Here is a 26,183-nt window from a genome sequence, read left to right as displayed (position 1 = left end):
TTTATCCCGTTGCCAAAAAAGAGTAACACGAGAACGTGTAGCGACTTCAGAATAATTAGCCTAATGAGTCACACATTGAAGATCCTACTAAGGATAATACAGGGCAGAATTTACTCACGGTGTGAAGAGGCGTTTGGCAGAGAACATTTTGGGTTCGGACGAGGTTTGGGTACCCGAGAGGCCCTTTTCTGCATGACAACACTACTCCAAAGATGCAGAGAAGTCTGTAAACCTGTCTACGTCTGCTTTATAGACTTTGAAAGGGCCTTTGACCGTGTCAAAGGCCGTGAAATTAAAAAAATATTGGCCTGGATGACAGAGATGTCAGATTGCTACGAAATATTTATTGAAATCAGACTGTGGTAGTGCGCGTCGGTGATCAATTCACTGATGAGATTTCTATTTCGCAAAATAATATAATGAAATATTGTTTTTAAGAAATTACTACTTCCGGTTGACGAATCCTAACCAAAACCTTATCAACTCTCAGTTAGCATATGTATATAGAATACAAATATAAATTTTTAGCTGGTGAAAAAAACGTGTGGTCGATGTTTTTAGCATCTCAGCACATAGCATAATGTTTAAAAAAAAGAAAAATTTTTAAGAAGAAAAATCTCTCTTCCGTTTTATTAAATTTAATGATAATTTTTATTTTCATCTCATTGATACAAGGATTATACTTGAATTTTCTCGTGAAGAGTACACTTGTTTAAGGGGTCGATGTTTAAACTTAAACTTTTTGATATGAAATCTCAGTTCTATACGCCGGAAGGTTTCTGAGAAAAACATAAAAAACCTCGATCCCCTAGAGCAAAAGTACCACTTCCGATTGAGGTAAAATATTTTTACAATATGTATAACATTTATAATTTCTATTACATGTAAAAAAATTCAGTTTTATTCGGTTAGCGGTTTGGGAGATAATTGAATTCAAATTTTTTTTAAAAAAAAAGGATACCTATAAGGGGGAGGTACCATTTCTAGGAGGAGCATCCGTCAACCAGCAAAGTGGCAATTTAATCATGTTCGATTTTTCTTCCACTATTTTTTTCGACTCCTTAAACGAGAAAATTTAAGTATTATATAATCCTTGTATCAATGTGATGAAAATAAAAAAAATAAAAAAGTGGGATATTTTCCTCTTAGAAATGTCAAAAATGTTGTGACCACACAATTTTTTCCATTCCCTTGAACTTATCAAGTTGAAAATTTAGATGTGTATTCTTTATGTACTAACTTAGAGCTGATAAGGTTTTGGTCAGAATTAAACCAGAAGTAGTAATTGTTTTTAAAACAATATTTCATTGTTTCATTTTAACCTTTAAAATTACTTTTATTTTCTTGATATTTAATATGTATAATATTTATAGTGATTTTAAGAAAAAAAATATTTGAAAAAAACCGGCAAACGGAAGTAGAGCTTTTGTATTGTGTAAGATTCCTTATATTTGCGTTCAATTTGTATCAAAAATGTTCTCATGGCAGGTACGTGTGAACGTGTATGGAAGTTTCATTAAAGAATTTTGTTTTTTATTCTTCTAATATTCCTCAAATACCTAGATAAAGTCGTGGGCTGTTTTTCTATGTAAATAATACAAAAATAGTAAAAATTTCCAGATGCTTGCAATAACATATTATATTTTGAATTTAAAATCCGTATTTCATTATCTACATTTGGAAACCGTCGAAATTGGCAATCGTTCTAGAATCAGAAATTATCATACTATACTTACTCACATATTATATTTCAATAAATTAAAAATATATCGTATAATTAAACAAATTTATTTATGCATGCAAATCAACAACCGGTGCAATCGGAGAAAATTTACATTTTTAACAAGTTATCATTTTCCCTTGATTTTCTTTGATGTCCTACGATTTTCCAACAGTAATGAGCGTACATCAATCGACACCGGTCAATCAATATGCGTTCGCTTTCGTCATACGACGCTCAATGACGAACTAAGACGGATAGATAGTCCATTGACCATGGTCTCAACGGTGGGGATGCCCAAAGCATACAATTCACAATGGACCATGTGTCGATATAAAGACCAACAAATGCCCGATGGTAACTCAGTTTGTAACCAAACCACCAACCGACTGGTGCATACTAAAAATGTGCGTTACGAATTATATCAAATACCATTTCAAGGGTGGTTAGATGACCGTGCGATGATGAGTGATCCTATTTCAAAGTGAAAATTTTAGTGTTTGTTTAGTTCGTGTGCTTTCAAGTGTCCCGTTTTGGATTACAAATAAATTGCATTCATCCATCGCTGCGATTCATTTAACTATTCGGATGTAATTCATATTGCACGATAATTGATTTTATCTATTTTTTTTTATTATTCAGATATCAAAATGATGAGCAAGTTGTTCTTGATCGCTTTGGCCCTAGTCGCTACAAGCCTTGCTTCAGAAGCGCCTGAAAATGGACAACTACTTCTTGCTGAAGGCTATTCCCCGGAGGTAAGAAAATTATAGTTTAAGTTATAGGGCAAATTAAAAAGTTTTTTTTAAGTATATTTTATAATAATGTTTCTACCCGGCTTCGCTCGGTATTTGTAATATAAACAGCTGAAATATGGCCAATCTAATAGTAAACATTTTATTAAATTTATTTGAATATTCATTTGTTTTACTACGAACCAACAATAGTTACATACAAAGTTTCATTCGAAATTATACATATATTAGATTATAAATAAAGCCAAAAAAATTAAGTTCAAAATAAATTTCTGTAAAAAAATTGTTTTATATATAAATTTAAATGAAATTTTAGATTCAGATATTTTTATCCCTATATATGCATATGTATGTATATATAGAAAAAATAACATAAAAATATTAACACAACTTAAAATTACTTTATGTACATACATAGTTTAGCACTATTTTTTCATTCATGTCCAATAATATATTAATATATTCTATTAAAAATAAATTTGTACAAATATTAATATGCTCAAATTTGTTTTTTTGTATCATACATATTATACATATGTACATATAATTGAAATATTAATATTTAAAGTTTGATATACATATGTATGTAATGTTAATATATTAAGAAATATGATTTTGTAATCGGATCTTTTGTACCGACTATTTCAAAGTCGTATTTCTCAATAAATAATTAAAATGTATACTCATCAAAAGTTCGTGATTTAGAATTACTCCATGATTTATGAATGCATTTGCTTCTACTTTAATAAATTGTTAATTTACATACAATGTGAAAAATATGATAATTCAATTTAGCAACGCCTATCATAAATTAATATTTTGATCTCGCGAAACAGTGTCATCTCGCACATATATATTGGCTAATTTAAAAAAACCCACATATATTTCACATAATGTTTTATGATAAATTGTTATTAGTCACATCTTCATTATGTAAACCGTTACACACCCAGGTAACCGTATTTTTCGCAAATATTGTATAACACATGCTCATATCTCAGCTATCTAGTTCTCGGAGACAATAAATTAACACATATATAAACATCTTAACTTTCTTAATTGCAAACCTAAATATTATTCCATTTCGTAGGTACAAGCCATCGAAAGCACCGGCGAAGCAGACAACCTGGAACCACACTCGAGACAAAAACGTACTTTGTTGAAATTGAAATTGGCCAAGCTAGGTCTGCTCAAAGGTGGACTCTTACTAAAAGGTGGACTTGTAGGTGGAGGTCTACTCGGGCTGGGAGCTGGTAAACTCTTAGGGTAAAGAATATTAGTTCAGTACTAGATTAATAACCAAAATTTATATGCATGCATATATCGTTATGAGCATACATACATGCATCTGCACTTAACGTATTCGATGGATAACATGAATTTTATGCCCAGTACTTCATACATTTGAACACGTTTGCCAAATATTATTTTGGTAAATACCTTTTTTTATAAAAATATGTATTTAAAAAATCCGGAAAAATATCTTTTATAGAAGAAAAACAGTATTTTCCATTGAATTGAAACGAAAAGTCTATCCTTTAAAAGTGTATAAATACAAAAATATTGAGATATAGAAAGTAAATTCTTATGATGAATCTACACTTTCAACAATATTCATTGAAATTAGCTTTTGTTTTAGAAAAAGATTCCGAACAAGCTTTATTAGTACTTTTATCTTATGACGGTGTATTTCATCTCACATTCGCATTATACATAAGAATTTTAGTTTCTATAGTGTTTTTTCTATAAAATCTGCCCAATAGAATGAGTAAAATATGACTTGTGCATATGTATGTATGTACATTTTGCGATTATTTTTGTCTATATGGGTGGATATAGGATTCTTTGTTTTTGTGAATCGTAAATACACGAGTATAACATAGTCAAAGTGTCCATGTGATTTTTTACATAATACATACATTATTTATAAAGGGAACAGTTTAAACGTTCATTTCATAAAATAAATGTGCATTTAAAAAAGCAATTAAAAAAAATTGTACATTTTTGTAAAAAGTTTCCGTACACAACAAAAAAATTGTGTGCAATAAATAACGGATACAGATTACATTAGAAACTTTGCTTTGATCATTGAAAAAAATATTTGCTACTTAAAAAGCGGATGAAATGTGCATTAAAATTGCAGATGAATTGTAACGGCAACGTCGCGAATACCATAATACGAACCGACAACGGCGAACGCTTCTCTCTACTGGATTCCTTATTTTTTACTCTTTAGCTTGCGACCTTCGACACCTACGACCTTGGCTTCGACTCTACGACCTGACATCATCATTCATATTCATACGTAATACTTAAACAAAATTAAACATTTTTGACAATTGACTGCAACATTGGCACTTGTTGTATCCATTCTAATGCTAAAATCCATATTTTCGAATGATCGTTTCATATTTTTTAATGGTCACTTTATAATTCCAAAATATTTTATTCGATGCACAATACGAGATTGTTCAATGCACCGAAAATAATGCAATTTTTTAATGCACAAAACATTTTTTTTAAAATACAAAGTATTTTTCTCACTGTGCAGTTAAATCGCACCCATTTATAAATACGTTTACTATTATTTCAGAGCCAAGAAAGGACTATTTCTAGGCTCTGCCTTAGGTAAAGGAGGATACGGAGGTGGATATGGAGGTGGACATGGAGGTGGATACGGAGGTGGACATGGGGGTGGATACGGAGGTGGATACGGAGGTGGATATGGAGGAGGATACGATGGAGGATACGGAGGAGGATACGGAGGAGGATACGGAGGAGGATACGGAGGAGGATACGGAGGAGGATACGAAAGCTACGATCATGGTGGTCACAGTGATTATAGTGGTCCATCATACCACAGTGCTCCTGTATACCATAGTGCACCATCCGTCAGTTACTACACTGCTCCATCCTACAACTACCACTCAGGACCATCGTACGACAGTGGTTACGATAGTGGTAGCTTTGGACACTCCAGTGGTGGCTTTGGACAGTCCGGCGGAGATTTTGGGCACTCCAGTGGAGGTTTTGGACAGTCCAGCGGAGGTTTTGGACACTCTGGCATTGAAAGCTTTTCAGGACCAAGTCACTCAATATCAGCACCCAGCCAAGCATATTTGCCTTCATCTGATATTCACGTGTCAAACAGTTACGGAACACCATCTATCAACTATGGAGAACCTGCTCCAGTTTACGGACCACCAGGGTACAGCAAGTACGTATTGAAAATTTGAATCAAACAAATAAAACAAAATTTGAAATTTTTATTTATTTGTTTATTTTTTGATGTTGCAGGTGGTAAATTACTGGATGTCATATCTTCGATTAATTTAAATATAGTTGAATATTTCTATGAAATAAAAGTGTTCATTTTAACTGTGATACTGTTGAGAGTTTGCAGTTTACCTGCAAAACACAGTTAAGGGACTCCTGGAGTTAACATAGTGTATGAATGTGTGCCATTCTAACTGAACAAATGTAATATACAAAGCCAAATGTTGTTTTTAATTCAAACTTACAATAAATACATTCAAAACAATATGCATATTTTTGTTATTATATTTATATAGTTTAACTTTTAGTTTAACTACACATGTACATACATACATACATACGTACATATGCTTAAACTAATTACCTACATATATCAATATTAATACAGGTTTTTCATTACAAATTGACCCTTTTTCATTTTTCATTTCAAATTGACCTCTTTCGTTTCCAATTGACCTATCAATGTCAATTTGTAATGAAAAAGGTTTAATTTGAAATGAAAAATAAAAAAGGGTCAATTCGGAATGAAAAACCTATATACATATGTATGTAACTTTTTTTCTTCCTACATGCTTTTATTTACATTTCTTTCTATATTTTCATACCTAATCTTTCGGAAATTCTTACAATAAACTAAAAAAAAAACGAATAATATATTTTAAGCAACTTCCACATTTGACGTGAGAGAAGTACATGTACAACTATGTATAAGTCTTTATGGGAAAATTTAATTTTTAAAAGACTAAATATGAAAAAAATACTCTGCTACAGAACTACTACATTTATTCAGTTATTCTGTGTTTGTAATGTAATGTTTTGTACAAAAAGAAAGAAATGAAATTTTGACCCCTAATTTTTAGTGAACAAGTTGGTAGTGTGGTTAGTATGCAATTTAAACTAATGAAACTGGCACGAAACTCAGTGCTCGACTTCTAAACCACTCAATATTTATTCAAAATATGTAGGTTTCATCACGTGAGATAGAAAACAGGACTAACTTTTAAAATGAATCGACTTTGTTCAGTTTCAATGATTAGGAACGTGCGAAAAATAATGATTTATTTGAAACGACTTCTAGAATTCAACAATGGGCCCACATTGTTGTGACACGTATTGTACATTATGCAATGTTAGGTGAGATGATGCGCATTTCTTCATACTCTTACTCAACTTTTCGAACACCTGTATATTTTTATGAGAGTCGAAACGAACAACTGGATGACCTTGAATCAAGCCATTAAAAAGTGACCAACATTAGATAGGTCAAAGTGTATAGATGAGAAATTTGACATTTCGTTCTAAGAGAAATTTATCTACACACATACATACATATGTACGTATGTACATACATATGTTTATTACACATGTACGTAGGTAGATAAATTACCATGTAATTATAAGAATAGCATACTCACATACTTAGTATAAGTACAAACATAATTCAATTAATATAAATGAAAAAATCTATAATTCAAACATATGTACATGTCTATATATGTACGTACATATGTATATACGTACATACATATGAAATTTATGGTAATTTAAAGGTAAATGATATTCAAAAACTTTCAGCATTTTAAATAGCATAACGATATATGTAGACCAATATTTTTAAATATGAATGTTAATATTATGAATGTTTATGAACATTTGTAAGAATTGTAAATAAGTATTTGAGAATTTTTCCTATTATGCTGTACAGTTGTACACTAACTTTAAAATTAGATAATACTATAAATACTAACAAAAGTATTGTAAAATGGGAAATGATCAGTAGATCAGTACCTATTATAATAGACCTAAGATGTATTGTGAATTTATAAACAATAAAAAGCATTTCAAATTAAAAATCAAAAATATGAATGTTTGTTTCACAGTTTTCAACTTGGCATCACCCAATTTGAACCGCTATCTCACGATAATAATACTGACTAAAGATGGATTTTGACTACATAACGGATTTGGGCTGTTTTAATTTTATTTATTCAATCAATAAATAATTATAAAATTGACAGACATCTATTGATGAAAATTAAAAGCTTTTGAAAAATTAAACTATGTATGTGCTATTTCAAATTAAATTTTGCTAAAATAACCATCATTATAACCAGGGATGTGAACCGGAACCGAAAAGCGAAAATCGTATAAACCGTTATTTTTTTCGAATCGATATTTTCTTCGGTTTGGTAAAATATATATATATATACATATATGTACGTTAGGGTTTCTGATTTCCCGGACTTTTTCAATTTCCGGGATACGGGACGGAGCCCGGGATCCCGGGACACGTGTAAAAATACATTTTTTTTTCAATTTAATATATTTTTTATTAATAAAAAAATATTTATTTATTTACAAAATATAAAAAAAGTAAATTATACATAATATATCTATTAACTGGAAAAAATGTAATTGTAAAAGTAAACTTATTTCAAGTAGCTTCTTAAGAATACTAAAATATTTAAATGAGAATCCGAAAGCCTAATTCTAGATTTGTTACAAAAATTTGCTGCACTGGAAAGAACTTTCAGTTTCAGTCGAAGTTGGTTTTATTGTCAAAAGGGACGAAAACAAGTTTTTTAAATTATCGATTTTTTCTCCTGTCAGCATGTATGTTTTAATTTATTTTTTAAAGTCGAGGCTATTTTTATGTACGTTATTTTGTATGTCTTTGATAACTCCTTATTTAATTCTTCATGCATCGTCAAACAATTGTTTCATCTTCATCCAAATTTAAAAGAGTTTCTTCCATTATGGAATCGTCAATACAAGAAGAATATACTCGCTTCATAATAGTTTCACCGTAGGATATACATTCGCTTTTAAAGTATTTTTAAACATTTAAACATTTTACCGAACCGGATCGAAAAAAATAGGGGTTCGGGTCCTTGATTATATAACACTAGTTTTTTTAGCCGGCTTCGCTCACTATTTGTAATATAAACAGCTTTTAAACATGGCGAATCTAAAAATTCATTCTAGTAAATATTCATTTGTTTTTTTTTATTAAATTTAATTGAATCGAAAAAAATATATATCGAATCGAAACCATATAGAATCGTCGTCATAGAAACTTTGATTTGTTTTCGATGTTACCAAGCAACATTACATATGTACTTACAAAGTCTCTTTCGAAATTAAACTTTAGATTGTCAGTTTGTAGAGTTTTAATTCCATTTAACTTTAAATAATATTAGTGTCATCTATAGGCTAAAAATATATGTATATGTATGTATGTAGAGGGCCTGCGACATTGTATATTTTTTGTTAAATAAGAAATCAGATGCCGCACTGTAATTAATTAATCGAGTTTTATATTTTAATATTTTATTTTATATAAAATATATATTTTTATATTTGTATGTAATTTATCTTCCATTGTAAAGTAAAATAAAGCCAAAAAAAATAAAAATTATTTATTAACCTTCTCTTCTAGAGATATTTGTTTTTTGATGAAAAAACTTAAATAAAAGCCCGACCAATTAAGACGAGAAATCATATTCATTCAATAAAGTGACAAGCTTAAATTATTTTTTAGCAACTAAAACTTAATGTTATTTTTTTAAAACTATTCCACATTTATTATGTTTTAAAAAAAAAAACTTTAAAAGCAGGGATAAAAAATCTGGATCAAAGTGATAAAATATGATATAGATTAAACAATTTTCTTTCAACCATAAAAAAATGTAATTTTAGATTTACAAGATTTACTAATTCGTGTATCAATACGTTTTATTTATTACTAGTGGTTTTACCCGGCTTCGCTCGGTATTTGTAATATAAACCGCTTAAACATGACTAATCTAATAGTAAAAATTTTATTACATTTATTTGAATGGTTTTATTTTATATACATTTATTTGAATACTCGTTTGTTTTTTTTATTAAATTGACTGTTACGAACAAACAAACTATATATGTATAAATATATATATATATATATATATATATATATATATATATATATATATATATATATATACTGTCTTTTTCGAAATTATATGTATACCAGAATCCGGCGCCTGCGCCCCCGGAGCCTTCGCCCCCAGAGGCTCCGCCCTCGGCGGCTGCACCCCGAAAGCTTCGCCTTCAGCGGCTTCCCCCCCCCCCCCCCCAGCAAAAAATCAAATCGGTGCCCATGAAAAAAAAATAAATCGGAGGTGTCGTCTACGGATGAAGGTTACATACATATATGCAAAGTCTCTTTCGAAATTATATATTAGATTCATTATTATTTTTTATAATCTAAGCGCTTACATATGTATATGACTTTATGTGTAGGATTTCATGTTAGTGATAAAAATTAATTTAGTAAAATGTATGCTAGAAAACTATTTAAAAAAATTGGTAACGGACATATCGTTGGTCGAATATGATTTTTAAATTGTGTTATTTAATTATCAAACTATTTTCTTTATGATGTTGCAATAAATTTATACTTAAATATTTTCATTGAAGAAAATCATTTCCCGATTTTATTTTCATACATGCGCGTAAGATTTTTGGTTATTACTCTTACTGAATAACCTAAATCACAAAGTAACCAGTTTCTAACACAACAACATTTTGCTGAGGTTTATTTTTTATTCATGTAAAAAATCATGGTCAAACAGTAGTTTTTATATAAAAAAAAAAATCACAGGAAATATTGTACATAATTATGAGCATTCGTGATACTACACGTCAAAAAAAACTGGTTGTTAAAAATCTTCCGAAATGACTACGATTTTTTTTTCAATAAAAAAAATTTACTTATTAGATTTTCAAACAAGTTTTTAAGGGGATTGACATTATTATTTTATTTTTTCTCTAGTTGTCAAAACTTGATTTCGTGTTCTACGGTTTGCTATTTGGTTAACACTTACAAATTTCTTCGGTCATGCTGAGAGTCCTCGATTTGTACATACATACATATGTATAATAAACGTATGTACATAAATTTCTTTCAAATGAATTTATGTACACAGTATAAAATTTTGGAAATCGGAATATTTTCGTATTTTTTTACCTTTTTCAATCATATTATTAAATCTCTTTATTAAATAAAAAGTGTATACAATGAATACAATAAAATCTTATGTCATAATATAATATAATAAGGTTGCATATCTGATGTATTTAGTTATATGGTTAATATTGATTTGCAGTTTGTAAAGTTACTATTTTTATTTATATGTATTGAAAGTGATGTAACTTACATACTATTTATGTGCATCCTTTCATGCAAATATGTACATCAATAATATTTTTATTAGGTTTATTAAAAGGCGGATGTTTTTGTTGATAAAATTTAATCATAACGAACCAAATAAATACTTAAAAACTAATTACAGCGAATTTTATTTTAATTTCATTCTGAATGCTAATTTCACAAAATTTGGTTTAATTTAATCGAATGAAAAGTTTTGGGTCTGGGAAGCTGCGTTTGCCGAAGAAGCTCCACCGCTGACTCCACCATCGTCTCCAAGGTTAAAATTCTGGGTTTGAGCTCCAGCATTCGCAGCACTACCACCACCACCACCTCCACCACCGCCGAACGATTGGGTTCCAGCATTTGCAGAAGCTGCCGACGCACCTCCTCCAAATCCACCACCTCCACCAGCATTGAAGTTCTGAGTTTGAGCATTAGCTGCCGATTGACTACCTGAAACACCGAATCCTGGGAAACCGCCTCCTTGGTTGAAGGTTGAACTTTGGGCATTGGCCGAGGAAGCGCTACCGCCGAAACCACCTCCGAAGCCACCGAAGCCTGGTTTGCCAAATCCTCCTAAGCCGTATCCACCATTTTGGAAGTTGGTAGTTTGGGTAGCAGCTGAAGCATCAGCATTTGACTGACTGGCACCACCTCCAAAACCACCAGGCTTTCCGAATCCTCCTGGAGCACCGAAGTTTCCATAATTACCATATGGATTACCACCGCCATAATTACCTCCACCGTATGGGTTTCCGTTTCCGTTTCCATAAGGATTTTTGCGACGAGGTGAGCGCACCAACCTGCCGACAGTTTCTAATTGGGCTTCTTCGCTCAGCAGAACTTCAAGCTCTTGTTCCGATATCGGAATCACTAAAATTGGAAAACTTACCATTACACACATTTTCACTAGATTCAATTATTTTTATGTTCATAAAAATACGATGACCTCCATTTAAATAGGTATACTAATTGAGATTCAATGTAAATGACCTTATTGAGCATTATTAACACCTGAGGAAATTTCTACATCATACCAAAAGACGGGTTAAACATTTTAAAAACTAATACATCCGAATAGACATTTTTTTGTGTTGTTGTTTATGCTTTCGATAGAACAAATAAATCAACGGCAATAAGCATATAAATGCGAATTTTTAATGTATTCCTTGACTATTAGCATAATATGACAAAAAAAATTGGAAAACGGTGAAACAATCCGGTTTCAGTAGGAAGTTTCTATTAAAATACTTATATACATTTGTGAATATAATTTTATTCAATTATGAAACGAAACCGGCAAATGCTTATATATCCCATTAATAGGAAGCCTGACATGCAATAGCCTAACTTATGAGTGTCACTTTTTTTTTTAGTACACAAGTTTAGTACTGACAAGTTGCAATCATTCTAGAGACATATATTTAGACGCCCTTCTGTGATGACGTCAAATATTAGCAAATCAATAATGAATAGCGTATCAATAAAGTACGTTGATAAGGTGAAGGTGAACTTACAGTAGGTGGCGGCATGCACATAGGCCAATATGGCCATCAGGGTAACGGCTACTGCGAAGAGCTTCATGTCTGCGTGATGTCCAGCACAGGAATGGCTGCCGTCACATCAACAGACACCACTTTATACGCTGGTTTGCTGTTGCTGATGGGTTTTACCTGTTGTCCTCTCCACAGCCTGAATTTACAAGAAAAAAGTTTTTCCCCTGTCGGCGGCAACCGCTAATGATATGCTGATGTTGACCGACTCGTGATGTCAATGCGTGTCCTAGGTAAGGGTGTCATGCAAACAAAAGCAAATCTAATATTTGTATGTCTTGGAATAATGTACAATATTACTATTACCATCCTAGTGATCATTACACAAAACAACAAAAACATGCTACGTCGACTTAAAATGCTATTTAATAAATAGGAAAATGTATGTACATACGTACATACATATGTTACATTCCAAGTGTTCACTCCGGTTCATTCATAACATACTAGTTTGTTCATACACGAACTATAGGTTTTTACTTAATCTATGTATGTAGTAGCAATACATGAAGTTTTGTGATCATGCGAAAATTCGAACTCGAGATTTCCACTTATTCGAACTCAGAATCGATTACTGATCACGTTTTTATGTTCTATAAAAAATGTGTGCGTGTGTGTGTGTGTCTGTGTGTCTGTGTGTGTGACTGTGTATTTTGGGGAATTTTTGAACATCGTTAGTCCTATCGAATTGAAACTTACAATCGGTTACTGAAATTCTTATCGACATGACATAATTTTTTTTTTAATTTTTAAGTTGACCGTAAATGGTACTTCCTTTTATAGGTGTCCTCTTTTATTTAAGTTTTTGAATTCAATTATCTCCCAAACCGCTAACTGAGTCGGGCTGAAATTTTTTTACATGTAATAGAAATAATAATTCTTATAACCTTATATATTTTAAATATTTTTATCTGAGCCGGAAGTAGTAGTTTTACTTTAGAGAATCGTGGTTTTTTATGTTTTTCTAAAAAACCTTTTAGTTAATTGAACTGAAATTTAAAATCTAGAAGTTTAAGCGTAATAAAAAGTTATATATAAAATTTGGTAAGTATCCCTCAACCAGAAATGGCAGTTAACTCTTTTTCGATGTTTCTTCCACTATTTTTTTCGATCCCTTAAACATATGTGTTCTTCACGAAAAAAATCAAGTATAATTCTTGTATCAATGTGATGAAAATAAAAATAAATCATTAAATGTAATAAACCGGAAGAGGGATTTTTTCCTCGCCTCGATTCTGTCCACATCCCTGAACGCATTAAGCTGAAAATGTATATTTGTATTCTTCATGTACTAACTTAGAGTTGCTTAAGGTTTTCGTCAGAATTCGTAAACTTAAAAATATTTTTTTAAAAACAATATTTTATTATTTTATTTTTATCTTTTAAATTATTTTAAGCTTCTTGCTATTTATTGTGTATAATAAAGATAGTGATTTAAAAAAAAATCACCAAATTGAATGAACCGGAAAATTTATTTTTCTATCCTTTATGTACTAACTTAGAGCTGGTAGGGTTTTGGTCAGAATTCGTAAACCGGAAGTAGTCTTTTTTTTAAAAACAATATTTCATTATTTTATTTTGACCTTTTAAATTGTTTTAAGCTTCTTAATATTTATTGTGTATAATAAAAATAGTAATTTTAAGTAAAAATAAAAAAAAAATTACTTAATTTAATGAACCGGAAGTGGGATTTTTTCCTCTTAGAAAGGTGCAAAATGTTGTGCCCACTGCTCTGTCCACACCCCTGAACGTATCAAACTGAAAATTTGTATTTGTATTCTGTATGTACTTACTTCTAGCTGCCAAGGTTTTGGTCAGAATTCGTAAACCGGAAGTAGTATTTTTTATTTTTTTAATATTTCATTATTTTATTTTGACCTTTTAAAGTATTTTAATCTTTTTGATATTTATTATGTAAAATATTGTTATTGATTTTAAATAATAAAAAAAATTTGAACAAAATCTGACAACCGGAAGTAGAACTTTTGTCTTGTGCAAATTTCCATACATTTGCGCTCAATTTGTATCGAAAATGCTGTCATAGTTATTACTACTTCATAATCTGTCATACGGTTCAATATCGAATTTTGTTTTGTAACCTTCTTATATTCCTCAAATACATAGATAATGTCAGGGGTTGGTCACATCTGAATTTTTTATTCATGTGTTATATATTATATTACTATATACAAACAGTATGTAAATACAATTCTCGGCAAGTGTCAGAATTATTAGTAAATTTAGCAAATGTGATAATAAAATAACTTTTCTTATATTGCTCGTTTTTATAACAACATCATTTGATTGGAATAAGATTATATTTTAATATAAGACAAAATCATATGAACAGTCTGTTGACAAAAATCCGTCGGATAAATTAACCTTAGATGTTCTAAGTTGACCTTAGAGACAGGTTTTTACCAATGACGGTCAATTTTTAAGGAAAAACACAAAATTATAATCACTGCTTTTCGAAAAACTTTACTTCACGCTTTGTTCTGTAAAATGTTTTAAAACTAATTTTTTCAAAATTATATACCCGATTATAGTTAAGAATCGCAAAAATAAACAAAATTAATAATAATTAAATTTGTTTCATTCAAGGTAAACCACAATACATATAATTCTGAGAATCATCTTCCTTTCTTAGAATATCAAACATCACAAAACAAATTACAAATGCAGATCTAACAGTACTGACCAGTTCATTGCCAACATAGTGACATTGTCTGTGAATTGTTTAAATCAATTTAAATCCAACCTTCCAAGTCCACCGTAAATATATTTTAGACTTTGTATAAAAAATATGTTCAATCTACATACTTATACCTTATTCAAGTGTTTTTCCTTGAAGGTGTCACATAATAATCGATTTATACTATTTTTTAACAGTCACCATTTGGATTAAATGTATTGGAAAAAAATTGATGCAAACTCACTGTTGCATTATTTTATATAGATGCTTGTCTGTGAACAAAAAATGCGGACAATGTTCCTTGAAGCCGTACAAAATCGCATACAATTGTCACACCGGTGATATGCAATTTTATTGGGTGAAAGGAAATCCCCGCAAATGTATGGCCACATTGGAAAGGTCAATACCAAATACAATTTCGTGATTATAGAATGATGCGTGAAAAATAACAAATTTAATATAGTGAATTTTTAACGCTACATATCCACATCGGCATACAAACATCCATATGTATTTATATTGTATAGATACATCAATCTTGAGAGGTAATCTCTTGTGAATTAACCGTCATTATAATGATCACCCATGTAAACGTTGAAAAACACTTAACATCAACATACTTATATAATATTATGTATATTATAAATCGTATAAAGTTTCAAAAGAAATCAAACTGCCAGGTCATTTGATATTTAATTTGATATACGCGTCCACTCTCAACACTAGGCCTCAACGTGTTGAGAATCAATCATCAACAGTGCAAAGAACTCTAGCCTCGGATTGTGTGAAGGTTAATGATGAATCGTCATTTCGTGGACGCGGATTTTCCCACAAGTGTATACAAATTATGATCCAATTTGGTCTTGCAAGACATTTGATAAGTACATGTTGTTCAATGCGTGCCATTCAAAATCAATCGTATTCTTCGGACCACAGTTTTGATGTTGTTGATGATGACCAAATAAAAGGTCACGAGTGTTCATACGCATTTGATGACACCGAAGAATCCTTGACCGAAGGCCAAGATCAAAAGTTGCCTATCTAGTTTTATCCGAATCATGCAAGGTAACAACATTTACGACGAAGATTCATTTTCATTTTCATATTATTTTTTCGTTAATTAATTAATAATTATTTATATATATTTAGCTTTCGAAAATTAATAAACAAATACCAATTTTATCATACAGATATCGGATATTGAAAACCTTAATTGGGACTTAAGAGAACCTGACAAATTGAAAATAAGAGAACCTGACAAATAATATAATATTGAAATAAATACTTATGTAATTTTTAATGCGTTTAAGTGACACTTTAATTATATTAATTTCATAAGATTTATAACATTTAATCTCTAATATTTAAGTTTTATTTTTGAATATCGATCTTTATCGTTAAATAATCTCTATATTTTCCAAATACGATATTATGTATCGAAAAGAATTGATAAGAATTAGATGTCAACATTATATGCATACATGGTCATATTGGATACTCGTTGTTATAAGACACAAAACATACAGTAGTGTAGTCGGGCCAGGTCGGGTTAGGTCGCCGCCTTGGTACTTCTTTTTGGGTCAGGTCACCACCCTGGTACTTTTATTGATGTAAAAATTGTTTTACGAGTACGATTAAAAAATAGTTTGGCTAATATGTCATATAAAATTTTGTATACCAAATATTGCGACCACACTCTCGTTCTAACATTTGGTGACCACAACTGAGAATATTCAAAACTTAAAGAACGCTTGGATGAAATTTATGGGCTTTTTTGTCTAAACCCAAAACTTCGAAAGAAAACATTCTTTGAACTATTGACCATACGCACTTGAGGATAGATAAAATAAGGGAACTCGGCTTAAATAAAAAATCATATCAAATTCACTTGTTAAAATTTGATATTTTTTTGACATATGTACATATGTTCATATATGTATGTATATGGTTTTAGCATTGCTAAAAGCAAATGATGCTGTTGACACACAAACACGGGTTTGCAAATTCAAAGATGTTGAAGAGGATGCAGTAAGGAAGTTTTTATAAAATATAAAAAAAACATCATAATTTCAACAAGTAAGAATATTTGTTAATTAGCATTTGATTTTTTTTTATAAATATTTGAACTACCAATATGAGGATACATATTTTTTTAAGTAACGAAAAATACATACATATTTAATATCGATAATCGTGTAGTTATGTCATCTTAAACTACGCATGAACCTACATACATATGTATGTATGTATTATACATATGTACATATATAACTAGTCGTACTACTTCTCAATATGTTCAGTGTTTTCAAAGTGATTATTGCATTAGAAATACAAAAAATAAACAAATATTTATAAAAATAAAAAATAACGCTTTATTTAACTATTAACTTAATATGTATCACAATATGTAAAGATATCATCAAACAGTAATAAAATTAACTATTTATTTTATCTTCGAATGACTTTTCTGATTTTTTCACATCGTCTTTACACGTACATTCTTTTTTATCGGGCTTGCTTTCTTCCGAATTATTAATCTCTTCAGCCGGAGTGTCATCCTTCGAGAGCACCTGTTTTTTGTCAGCCGATGCTTCTTTATCTTTAACTTCATCCTTAGGTTTGGCAGGAATCAAATGCGGTGGAGGTCTATTCTCAGGGTTCTCTCCAATCACGGATACCGGAATTTGCGCCTCATTATGTGGGAAGATTGGATTTATTGGCTCCGGACCTATTGGGATCGGTGCATCAGCGTATGCGAAGAAGGGATCTGCATAGAAACGTTGTGGATCGAAGTCTGGGCCTGGCAACTCTGGTCCAAATCCGCGACCGAAACCGTGATGATGGTGGTGATGATCATAGCCGCCGAATCCACCGTGACCATATCCACCGTGTCCGTATCCTTGATGTCCATAACCTCCGTGTCCATAGCTGGGTGCATAATGGCTATGTCCATGGTATCCACCATATCCACCACCACCGTGTCCATATCCACCATAACCGCCTCCAAATCCACCGTAGCCGCCTCCATATCCACCATAGCCCCCATATCCTATTCTTCCAAATCCGAATTGCCTATCTTTTCTCAGACCGATTTTTAAGCCATCGTTGTCGGTGATGTCTTCAGGGACTACTACGTTTTCCAATGAAAGTTCATCACTTTCATCGATAAATTCTATAAAAACAAAAGAAAATTAAAAGTTGTTTATATTTTTAACTAGCCCAAAAGTATTTAAATATTGTATATGTACATATATGTAATAACTATATAAAAAAATATTGAAATATTTTATATTTAAATACATTTTTTTTAATTAATGAGCAAAAATACAATGTATTTCAGTCACTCCATCGCAATATTCAATTCCTATTGTATTTTGATTCAATGTTAAAACGTATTCTTAAACTATCGGGTCAGATAAAATATCGATTTGGTAGGTATAATTCAAATACATAAAATTGTTCAACAAATGAAGAAAAATCAGAATATGAATATATGTACATATGAATTTATTGAATATCGTGTTTACTTATGATTTTGTATAAATGTGTACATAACAGTCTTTAACCAAGTGGTTTTTAAATAAGAATATTACAATTTAATCACTTTTACTATTAAATATTTCGCTATTTTTTACCAATAGGAAAAACATTACTTTGACATATTTAATTACTAATTACATACATACGCGCATACCAATATACCATTTGTGATATGAGATGTTATATTTATAAGTGGCGTAAGTTCACTTTCTTCATTTAGAGAAATATCTCGCAAAATATTAAATATAATGATTTGCACTTTACAATATTTACAAATACTGGTGGCATGTAATACGTTTATTCTGTTTTTCCGAGATGCTAGACATATCGAATTAAAAGTAGTAATAACAATTTGGTAATTAAGTCAAATTTAAATAGCGTTTTTGGAACTGGAAATTGAACTGCCGCCACATTCAAATATAACGGCTCATGTGATCTAATAAGCTATAAAATTAAAATTCGCGAATCAAGATAGCATTTGTATAAGATCGATAGATGTATCTACATATATGTATGTATAATATGTACATATATAGGTAAAAATGATTTCTTAAACCATGTCTAATTGTCAATGTTTATAAGTATGTATACATACTTTAAATATAGTATAGCACTTTAAATTTAAGAATTCGATTTTTAAGATAAAAACGTCATTTGTTTACTGTATGAGTCAAAATGAGTTGCTTATATTTCAATTACATACCATACAAATAATCATTATTTGTGTCTAACTAAAATAAAAATCATAAAAAGATGTGAGTTAAATGTAACATTCTTAGCTATCTAAATGTACGCCACCTGTTCAAATAAATGAAAACGTTTACTATACAAGTCGTTACAATTGCCGTTGTTTCAAAGCTCACCTAGAGGTTTTCCATTGGACCAGCCGATTGCGAAAAATAGAAAAATGGCCCCAACTAGCGCTCTCGAGACCATCTTGATCCTTCTTCTTGCGAATCTTGGAAGGAAACTGGTCTATTGCAAGCGATTTAATTCCTTTTATATACCGTTGCCAAAATGCACACACACGCACACGATGACATGTGATCGGTTCGCGTTCCATTCAAAATAGCACGAATAGAACAGTTAAAGTAGACAGGTTACGGTTAACGGTATTGAACGAAAATCCCTCAATCATTTGCCAAACGTGAAAAGTTCCGTTAAACTCGTTTAATCCATCGATCTTTAGTCATCGTGTCTAAGAATCACTCAATTATTTTTTTTTATGCTAACCTGGGTCAGGTCGTGCCGATTGCTTCTTAGAAATATTTCTAGTACATCAATTATTCATCTTATCTTATTGATTTAAATCAAAAGAAATACGTATTGAAAATATTACTTCACATTTAAAGTGAAAAACTAAAAGCTAACCTTAAAAATTAAATGAAAACTTTTAAAAATACAAAATCACGATGACTTTGCTTCATATTTACATAATAATCGGGTTTATATACTTATTTTTTAAAATTGTCGAAGAGTATTTAAATATTACAAAATCTAATTTTCATTTCTACGAGTGATTATAAAAATTTATGATAGCATATAACATTATTTATGACTACAATTTTATTTATTCGCCGTCAATAAATTTTCTTCAGCTGGGTATGTATTTACAATTTTTTTTAACATGAAAAGATTTCGTACCCAAAATAAACAAAAATGAAAACCGAATACCTCTTTGACATTTTTTTACATATCTTTATAGATTGAAATTTAGAGTCCAATGTTTATCATTGAAGTAAGTGACATGTCAAAGTGGTGAATTTTATGTTTTGTCATATGGGAATCTTAAATCAAAAGTTAGGGCGCAAGCAAAGGTTAATTACAAAATTACTTATGTAATGTGACAAATCTTCACACAAAACCATGGGCTTTATCACAACAGACTGTTTAAATAATGAATTCTTTATATGAAAATAATCATGTAAACAATATGTATTTTACACAGGTATATGAACCACAACACATTAAATAGTCATTTTGTTTTTAATATACGAAATACTTGATTGCGAATCGTATTCGACGTTTATAACACGTTATGTAAATTTGTTTCCAAAAAAAAAATTTACGAACGATTATTGTATTAACTAATTTGAATTAAAATATACCTATTAATAAACGATATTGTGAAAAATGTGAATGATTGTGTAAATAGTCATTCAAACTTAAGTTTTGCTGCAAGTAATGCAAAATAATGACAATAGATTCAAGATATTTAATGCACTCTGTAAGCCGAGTGCATTCTAAAGCCCGTTTTAGTAAACTTTAAAAACAACGCAAGTTCACTTAATTAGTAAAAACGTTATGAGATTTAATTTAATTTAAGCCAGCAGCATAGCTCGGACGTTAAGCTTCTGATTACCGTCAAGAAGGTGCCGGGTTCTATCCCTGAATGAAAATGAATTTTTCAGAGTATGCTGTTGGTCAGACCTGGATTTGTGACTCCAGGTTGATCGTTTCCTATCAGAGTTTGCCAATTTTCTCTGACTTCATTGTTGAAACGGTTCCCGGAAAAAAAAAATTGGCTAAAAATCCTTCCTGCCTACTATGTCACCACTATTTGAAATTTGATTGATGTACAATAAAAATTTATGTACAATTCATAGATGTCTCGTTTATTTGCGAGTTTTTTCAGTGTCTCGCAATTCAACGACTTATAATAAAAATGCTGCATTTGTATTTGTAATTGGCCAGGAAGGGGCATTGGGATTTACCTGTAATGCCTTCCTGGTATATATGTAAAATAAAAAATAAAAAAAAATTAAACCTATGATATTAAATAAAAAAGAAAATATATCATATGTACATATAAAGCAGTGGCGTAGTTACCCTGCCCGCCGACTCTGCGATGCGGGGGGGGGCGCCGCAAAGCGGCGCGCCTTTTTTACTAGTTTTTTAATTTGTTCTGGAATTTATTTGTAATATTTTTTTTAAAAACCTCTCTTATTTTTCAACCTAATTGCATCTCGTTTTATTGTATGTATGTATGTACATATGTATAGCTGAGAATTCTCTCTTATTCTTGTATATATTTTTTCAGTGTTAAAACAATAAAACAAAATTATATGAGGCGTAAAAACTAATAAAATTTATAAATTTCCCGCCGTCTACATTAACAGGTGGGGAGTTTTTAAGGAAAATTCACCATCAGTTACTTTAAAAAGATTGTATACTGCTTGTTGGTCGTCCAGATGAGACTCTATTAATGCACTTCGATATATAGGTAAATATACATATGTACAAATATTTTAAAATTTCTTACAGAAAAAAAATTAAAAAGTAAAAGAAATGATGAACAATCAGAAGCAGTGACTATAAGAAAAATGGAAAGTTTCGAATTTATTCTCCTACTCGTGCTTCTTGAAAAATTCTTCGGCCTCCCAACTTTGTTTCAAAGCTCCTTCAATCAAAAAACGCTGATGTTATCGGTACTCTGTCTACGATTAGAAATGCATATTGCGAGATCAGTAATTTTAGAAATAAATTTGAAGAATTAGTAACAATTTCAACAATTAGTAACAATTTCAACAATATTAGGGTTGAAGCCAAAATTGAAATTGAATCGTCAATCTCTCATCTAAAAGCATTTCGATGAACTTATTCATGAAACACGATTCCAGGATCCATTAAAAGAATTTTCAAAGAATTTTTAATGCGGCACTAAACGTAACCTTAGTGCAACTGAAGGTTCGTATCACGTTATTTAATGACATTTTTTCCAAGTTCACTTTCATGGAAAGCAATTATCAGATGACGATTTACATATCATTATATTATATTTGATTTCCGTTCGTGCTTAAAAAAAATAAATCTTGTAAAAATAAAGAAGATCGACAGTGTTGATAATTTGGCAAAGCTTTTCATTTATAATTTTTACTTACCTCTTATACAGTTCACATGGTTTTTTATACTCTAAATTCGGCATTTCAATCATCTTGTTCCTCACGCTTCCGGTAACCACTACGGAGCGCTCGTTCACAAGTTGAAACTTGTTAAAAATTACTAAAGGTCAACCATGTCACAACATCGACTAGAAGGATTAGCAATGATTAGTATTATATTTTAACAAAATAGTCGTGTTTGCCAATGAGAAGTCCAGAAAAAAAGTTTTTCTACGTGAAAAAGGTATGAATTATTAATATGGAAAGTTGTTTTGCTGTAAGGAAATAATATGAATATATGGGGAGGGGGGGGGGGGCGCCTTAAAATATTTTGCGGGGGGGCGCCTGGAATTCACGCTACGTCACTGATATAAAAATAGTACATCTAATATAATTTCATTCGTAATATTTGAACTACAGATCATTTAAGAGTCATTCTCAAAAATATATAATATAATACATTGTATGTAAATATGTATGTACATAGTATAATACTTGCACACACACTCGTGTATACAAAAATATATATTCTACGTATATGTACATACATACATATATAAAAAACTTTTTATATATTTCATATATATATATATATATATATATATATATATATATATATATATATATATATATATATATATATATATATATATATATATATATATATATAAATATATATATATATATATATATATATATATATATATATATATATATATATAAAACGCTTCTTACGTAACACCTTTATATATGTAGGTATATTAATGCACTTAAAAACAAAAACAAAAAATGTAACTATCCCAACGTTATTATTTGGTAAAATGTAACTAAAAAAGAAAACGTGGGGTTCCCATTAAAGCATTATATTGAAGCCGAATCGATCCAGTAAATCAGATGATGTTAATCTTGCATAACTACGCCGTGCGTTAGAGTCACAATATGTATCATTTCATTATTATTGGGATTATATTATATTTACATTATATGACATAAAATAACTTAAGTAACGCAAGGCATCATTTTAAAAAAGAAAGATTATCATAAAGGCATGTTCAATTTCAATATTTATTTTATACTAGTTGTTTTACCCGGCTTCGCTCTGTCTTTGTAATATAAACAGCTAACATGGCGAATCTTATATTAAATATTAATTCGTTTTTTTATTAAATTTATTTAAATCGAAAAAAATATATATCGAATCGTCGCAATAGAAACTTTGATTTGTTTTCGATGTTACCAACCAACATTACATACTTACAAAGTCTCTTTTGAAATTAATTTGAATGTTCATCCATGAACCTAGTGAAATTTTTATTTAACGTTCCCTTGATACGATGAAAGTTTTCAACTAATTCCATCGATGAAAATTTAAAATTAGCACTTTTCGCTCCAGCCTAATATTATATATGAATACATATGTATGTACATACATATATGTATAGTAATATGATATAATCGGTTAACTCTAATGGCATTACATCGTATCATGCTTATGTAAATACCAAATCCATTAAAAATTAGATAGGGTTAGCAGTAATTAAGTTGACAAAAATAGACATATCTGTATTCATCGATTAAAAAAAAATTATTTAAAACAATAATTAAAGATGTCGTTAAATTCTATTCAACTACAATATAAAAGGATTTTATACAGAACTGCAAGACATTCTCAAATCAAAAATGAAGCTGCAAACACTAGTTGTCTTATTGGCATTGTATTGTGCAACCGCCTTTCCGTTAACAGGTAAACAATATACCTATGTACATACATACATATTTGTAATTTGTTTAATTACCCGATGCTATGCATAAGTTTAATCAGAACCGTAGCGATTTTTTTGTCACCCTTGGCAAATATCAAATTTGTCGCCCCTTCAATATTTTTGCATTATACATATTTAAAGAATTTATTTCGTTTAAAAAATACATATTTATTGAAATATTTAAATTCAACATTTAAAAAAAATAAAAAATAGGTTATTATTTATATTATAAACGTCCCACATTGACAATTTCGCAATAAAAATCATATTATAAAAGGAATCGGTGCACTTAAAACATAATTAAAATTTCGTGGTTTTTATTTCTTTGTCGATTATTTATCATTTATTTTAATTTTTATAAATGTTTGTTTCAAATAAAATTTTCTTTATCTAAAACCATATATATGTTTTAACCGTTAACCAATTACATTATTAAAAACTTAACTATTATTTATTACAGATACAAAAAACTAAAGACGAATTTTCCGTGAATTTGGCGTTAGCAAAGTACATACTATTATCAAAATTTATATGAATTGCTAATTCAATTTCTATTGATATAAATTTTTTATCATATTATACTATTTTCTCGAAAATCCCTAAAATCATTATAGAACCACTGAATTAAAAACGATGATCTATAAATATCCTGTTCTTTTTGCTGAGGTGCAGTGTTAACCTTATTCCATTTATCAGGTATGAGATTCTAAAGATTTCAAAATTCAAGAAACTTATAATTTTTCATTTGAAAGTAAAATGGTTTCGCAAGTGAATGTGAATTAGCAAAATTATGATCGTATTTTATGATGTTTAAAACTGAAAGTACATACGTCCATACATATGTATGTATGTCCTCATATTGATCGTGAACAGCTTTTACAAGCTAATTATGATGAACGATTTTTCGCATCTATTTAGTAGAAAATTAAAAACGCTCCCTCGAACACAGTACAAAATTGAAACATAATATGGACCAACATACATATTATGTTTCAATTTTATCCCATTTTATGCTAATGGATAAAAGGAACAAACAATTAAAACGTATATTACTATATTTACAAAAATTTTTTTCTGTGTCCACAATATTAACAGGACCCCAAACTAATTTTACTCCTATGAACAAAAAAACTGATTAATTTTCAATTATAATTAATTCCGTTACAATTATCCCAAAACAAAGTTCGTATGGTCAAAAATTAATAATTTAATAAGTAATTTCATAATATTGTGGATTTAATAAGATTTAATATTATTAACCTGCAGGAAATGGTGAAAAAACGTCGAATACAGAACTCGTCACCGATCATCAAGAAAATAGAACGAAAATACCATTTAAAGAATGTGTGGCGAGATTAACCAATAATAAATTGAATTCCTCCAAAAACATTAAAAACATTATTGATCTTTTGCAAATATTAAAAAAAAATAAAACGAACAAAAATCAGGAGAAATCCGACAAAAAAGAATTAGTCCCTACAGCCGCAGAAGAGCATGTTTCGCAGGAAGCATCATTAGTCGCCCATGAGGCAGAAGAGCATGCGGCACAAGAAGCCATACAAGCAGTTTCAGACATTGCAACTCACGACACATCAGTTGCCACGGAAGAGCATGTTTCGCAGGAAACCACGAAAGCAGAAGCTGCCGTGTCTCATGATGCAGCTGAAGCATCGTTAGTTGTCCAAGAAGCCGAGCACGTGACAGAAGAGCATGTGGCACAAGAAGCCTTACAAGCAGTTTCAGACATCGCGACTCACGACACATCAGTTGCCACGGAAGAGCATGTTTCGCAGGAAACCACGAAAG

General features: G+C 30.3%; 3 protein-coding genes across 6 annotated transcripts; 1 reads left to right on the top strand and 2 right to left on the bottom strand.

Moving 5' to 3' along the window:
• The first annotated feature begins 2,000 nt into the window (after positions 1 to 2,000).
• LOC143912994 (uncharacterized) lies at positions 2,001 to 6,021 on the top strand. Of its 3 annotated transcripts, none has more exons than XM_077432502.1 (6): positions 2,080 to 2,127; positions 2,363 to 2,478; positions 3,566 to 3,741; positions 5,069 to 5,157; positions 5,242 to 5,692; positions 5,773 to 6,021. In XM_077432502.1, the coding sequence occupies exons 2-6, from the start codon at positions 2,371 to 2,373 to the stop codon at positions 5,777 to 5,779; spliced, it is 831 nt and encodes a 276-aa protein (XP_077288628.1). In that variant the 5' UTR covers positions 2,080 to 2,127; positions 2,363 to 2,370; the 3' UTR covers positions 5,780 to 6,021. The 3 variants fall into 3 exon arrangements, with proteins under 3 accessions (XP_077288611.1, XP_077288628.1, XP_077288619.1); XM_077432493.1 differs by having other exon boundaries at positions 5,069 to 5,181; positions 5,230 to 5,692; XM_077432485.1 differs by having other exon boundaries at positions 2,001 to 2,127; positions 5,069 to 5,692.
• Positions 6,022 to 10,328: 4,307 nt separating this feature from the next.
• On the bottom strand, positions 10,329 to 13,016 carry LOC143913212 (uncharacterized). 2 transcript variants are annotated; one of them, XM_077432881.1, is made up of 3 exons: positions 12,901 to 13,016; positions 12,463 to 12,727; positions 10,329 to 11,818 (listed from the first exon to the last, which is right to left on the bottom strand). In XM_077432881.1, the coding sequence occupies exons 2-3, from the start codon at positions 12,527 to 12,529 to the stop codon at positions 11,142 to 11,144; spliced, it is 744 nt and encodes a 247-aa protein (XP_077289007.1). In that variant the 5' UTR covers positions 12,530 to 12,727; positions 12,901 to 13,016; the 3' UTR covers positions 10,329 to 11,141. The 2 variants fall into 2 exon arrangements, with proteins under 2 accessions (XP_077289007.1, XP_077289014.1); XM_077432888.1 differs by lacking the exon at positions 12,901 to 13,016 and adding an exon at positions 12,805 to 12,868.
• A 4,196-nt stretch (positions 13,017 to 17,212) lies between these two features.
• On the bottom strand, positions 17,213 to 19,704 carry LOC143913883 (uncharacterized). The gene is made up of 2 exons (XM_077433929.1): positions 19,597 to 19,704; positions 17,213 to 18,365 (listed from the first exon to the last, which is right to left on the bottom strand). The coding sequence occupies exons 1-2, from the start codon at positions 19,667 to 19,669 to the stop codon at positions 17,629 to 17,631; spliced, it is 810 nt and encodes a 269-aa protein (XP_077290055.1). The 5' UTR covers positions 19,670 to 19,704; the 3' UTR covers positions 17,213 to 17,628.
• Between the last annotated feature and the right edge of the window lie 6,479 nt (positions 19,705 to 26,183).

The sequence above is a fragment of the Arctopsyche grandis genome, chromosome 1 (assembly GCF_051622035.1).
Source record: "Arctopsyche grandis isolate Sample6627 chromosome 1, ASM5162203v2, whole genome shotgun sequence".
NCBI lineage: Eukaryota > Metazoa > Arthropoda > Insecta > Trichoptera > Hydropsychidae > Arctopsyche > Arctopsyche grandis.
This window is presented reverse-complemented; position numbering and strand designations above follow the sequence as displayed.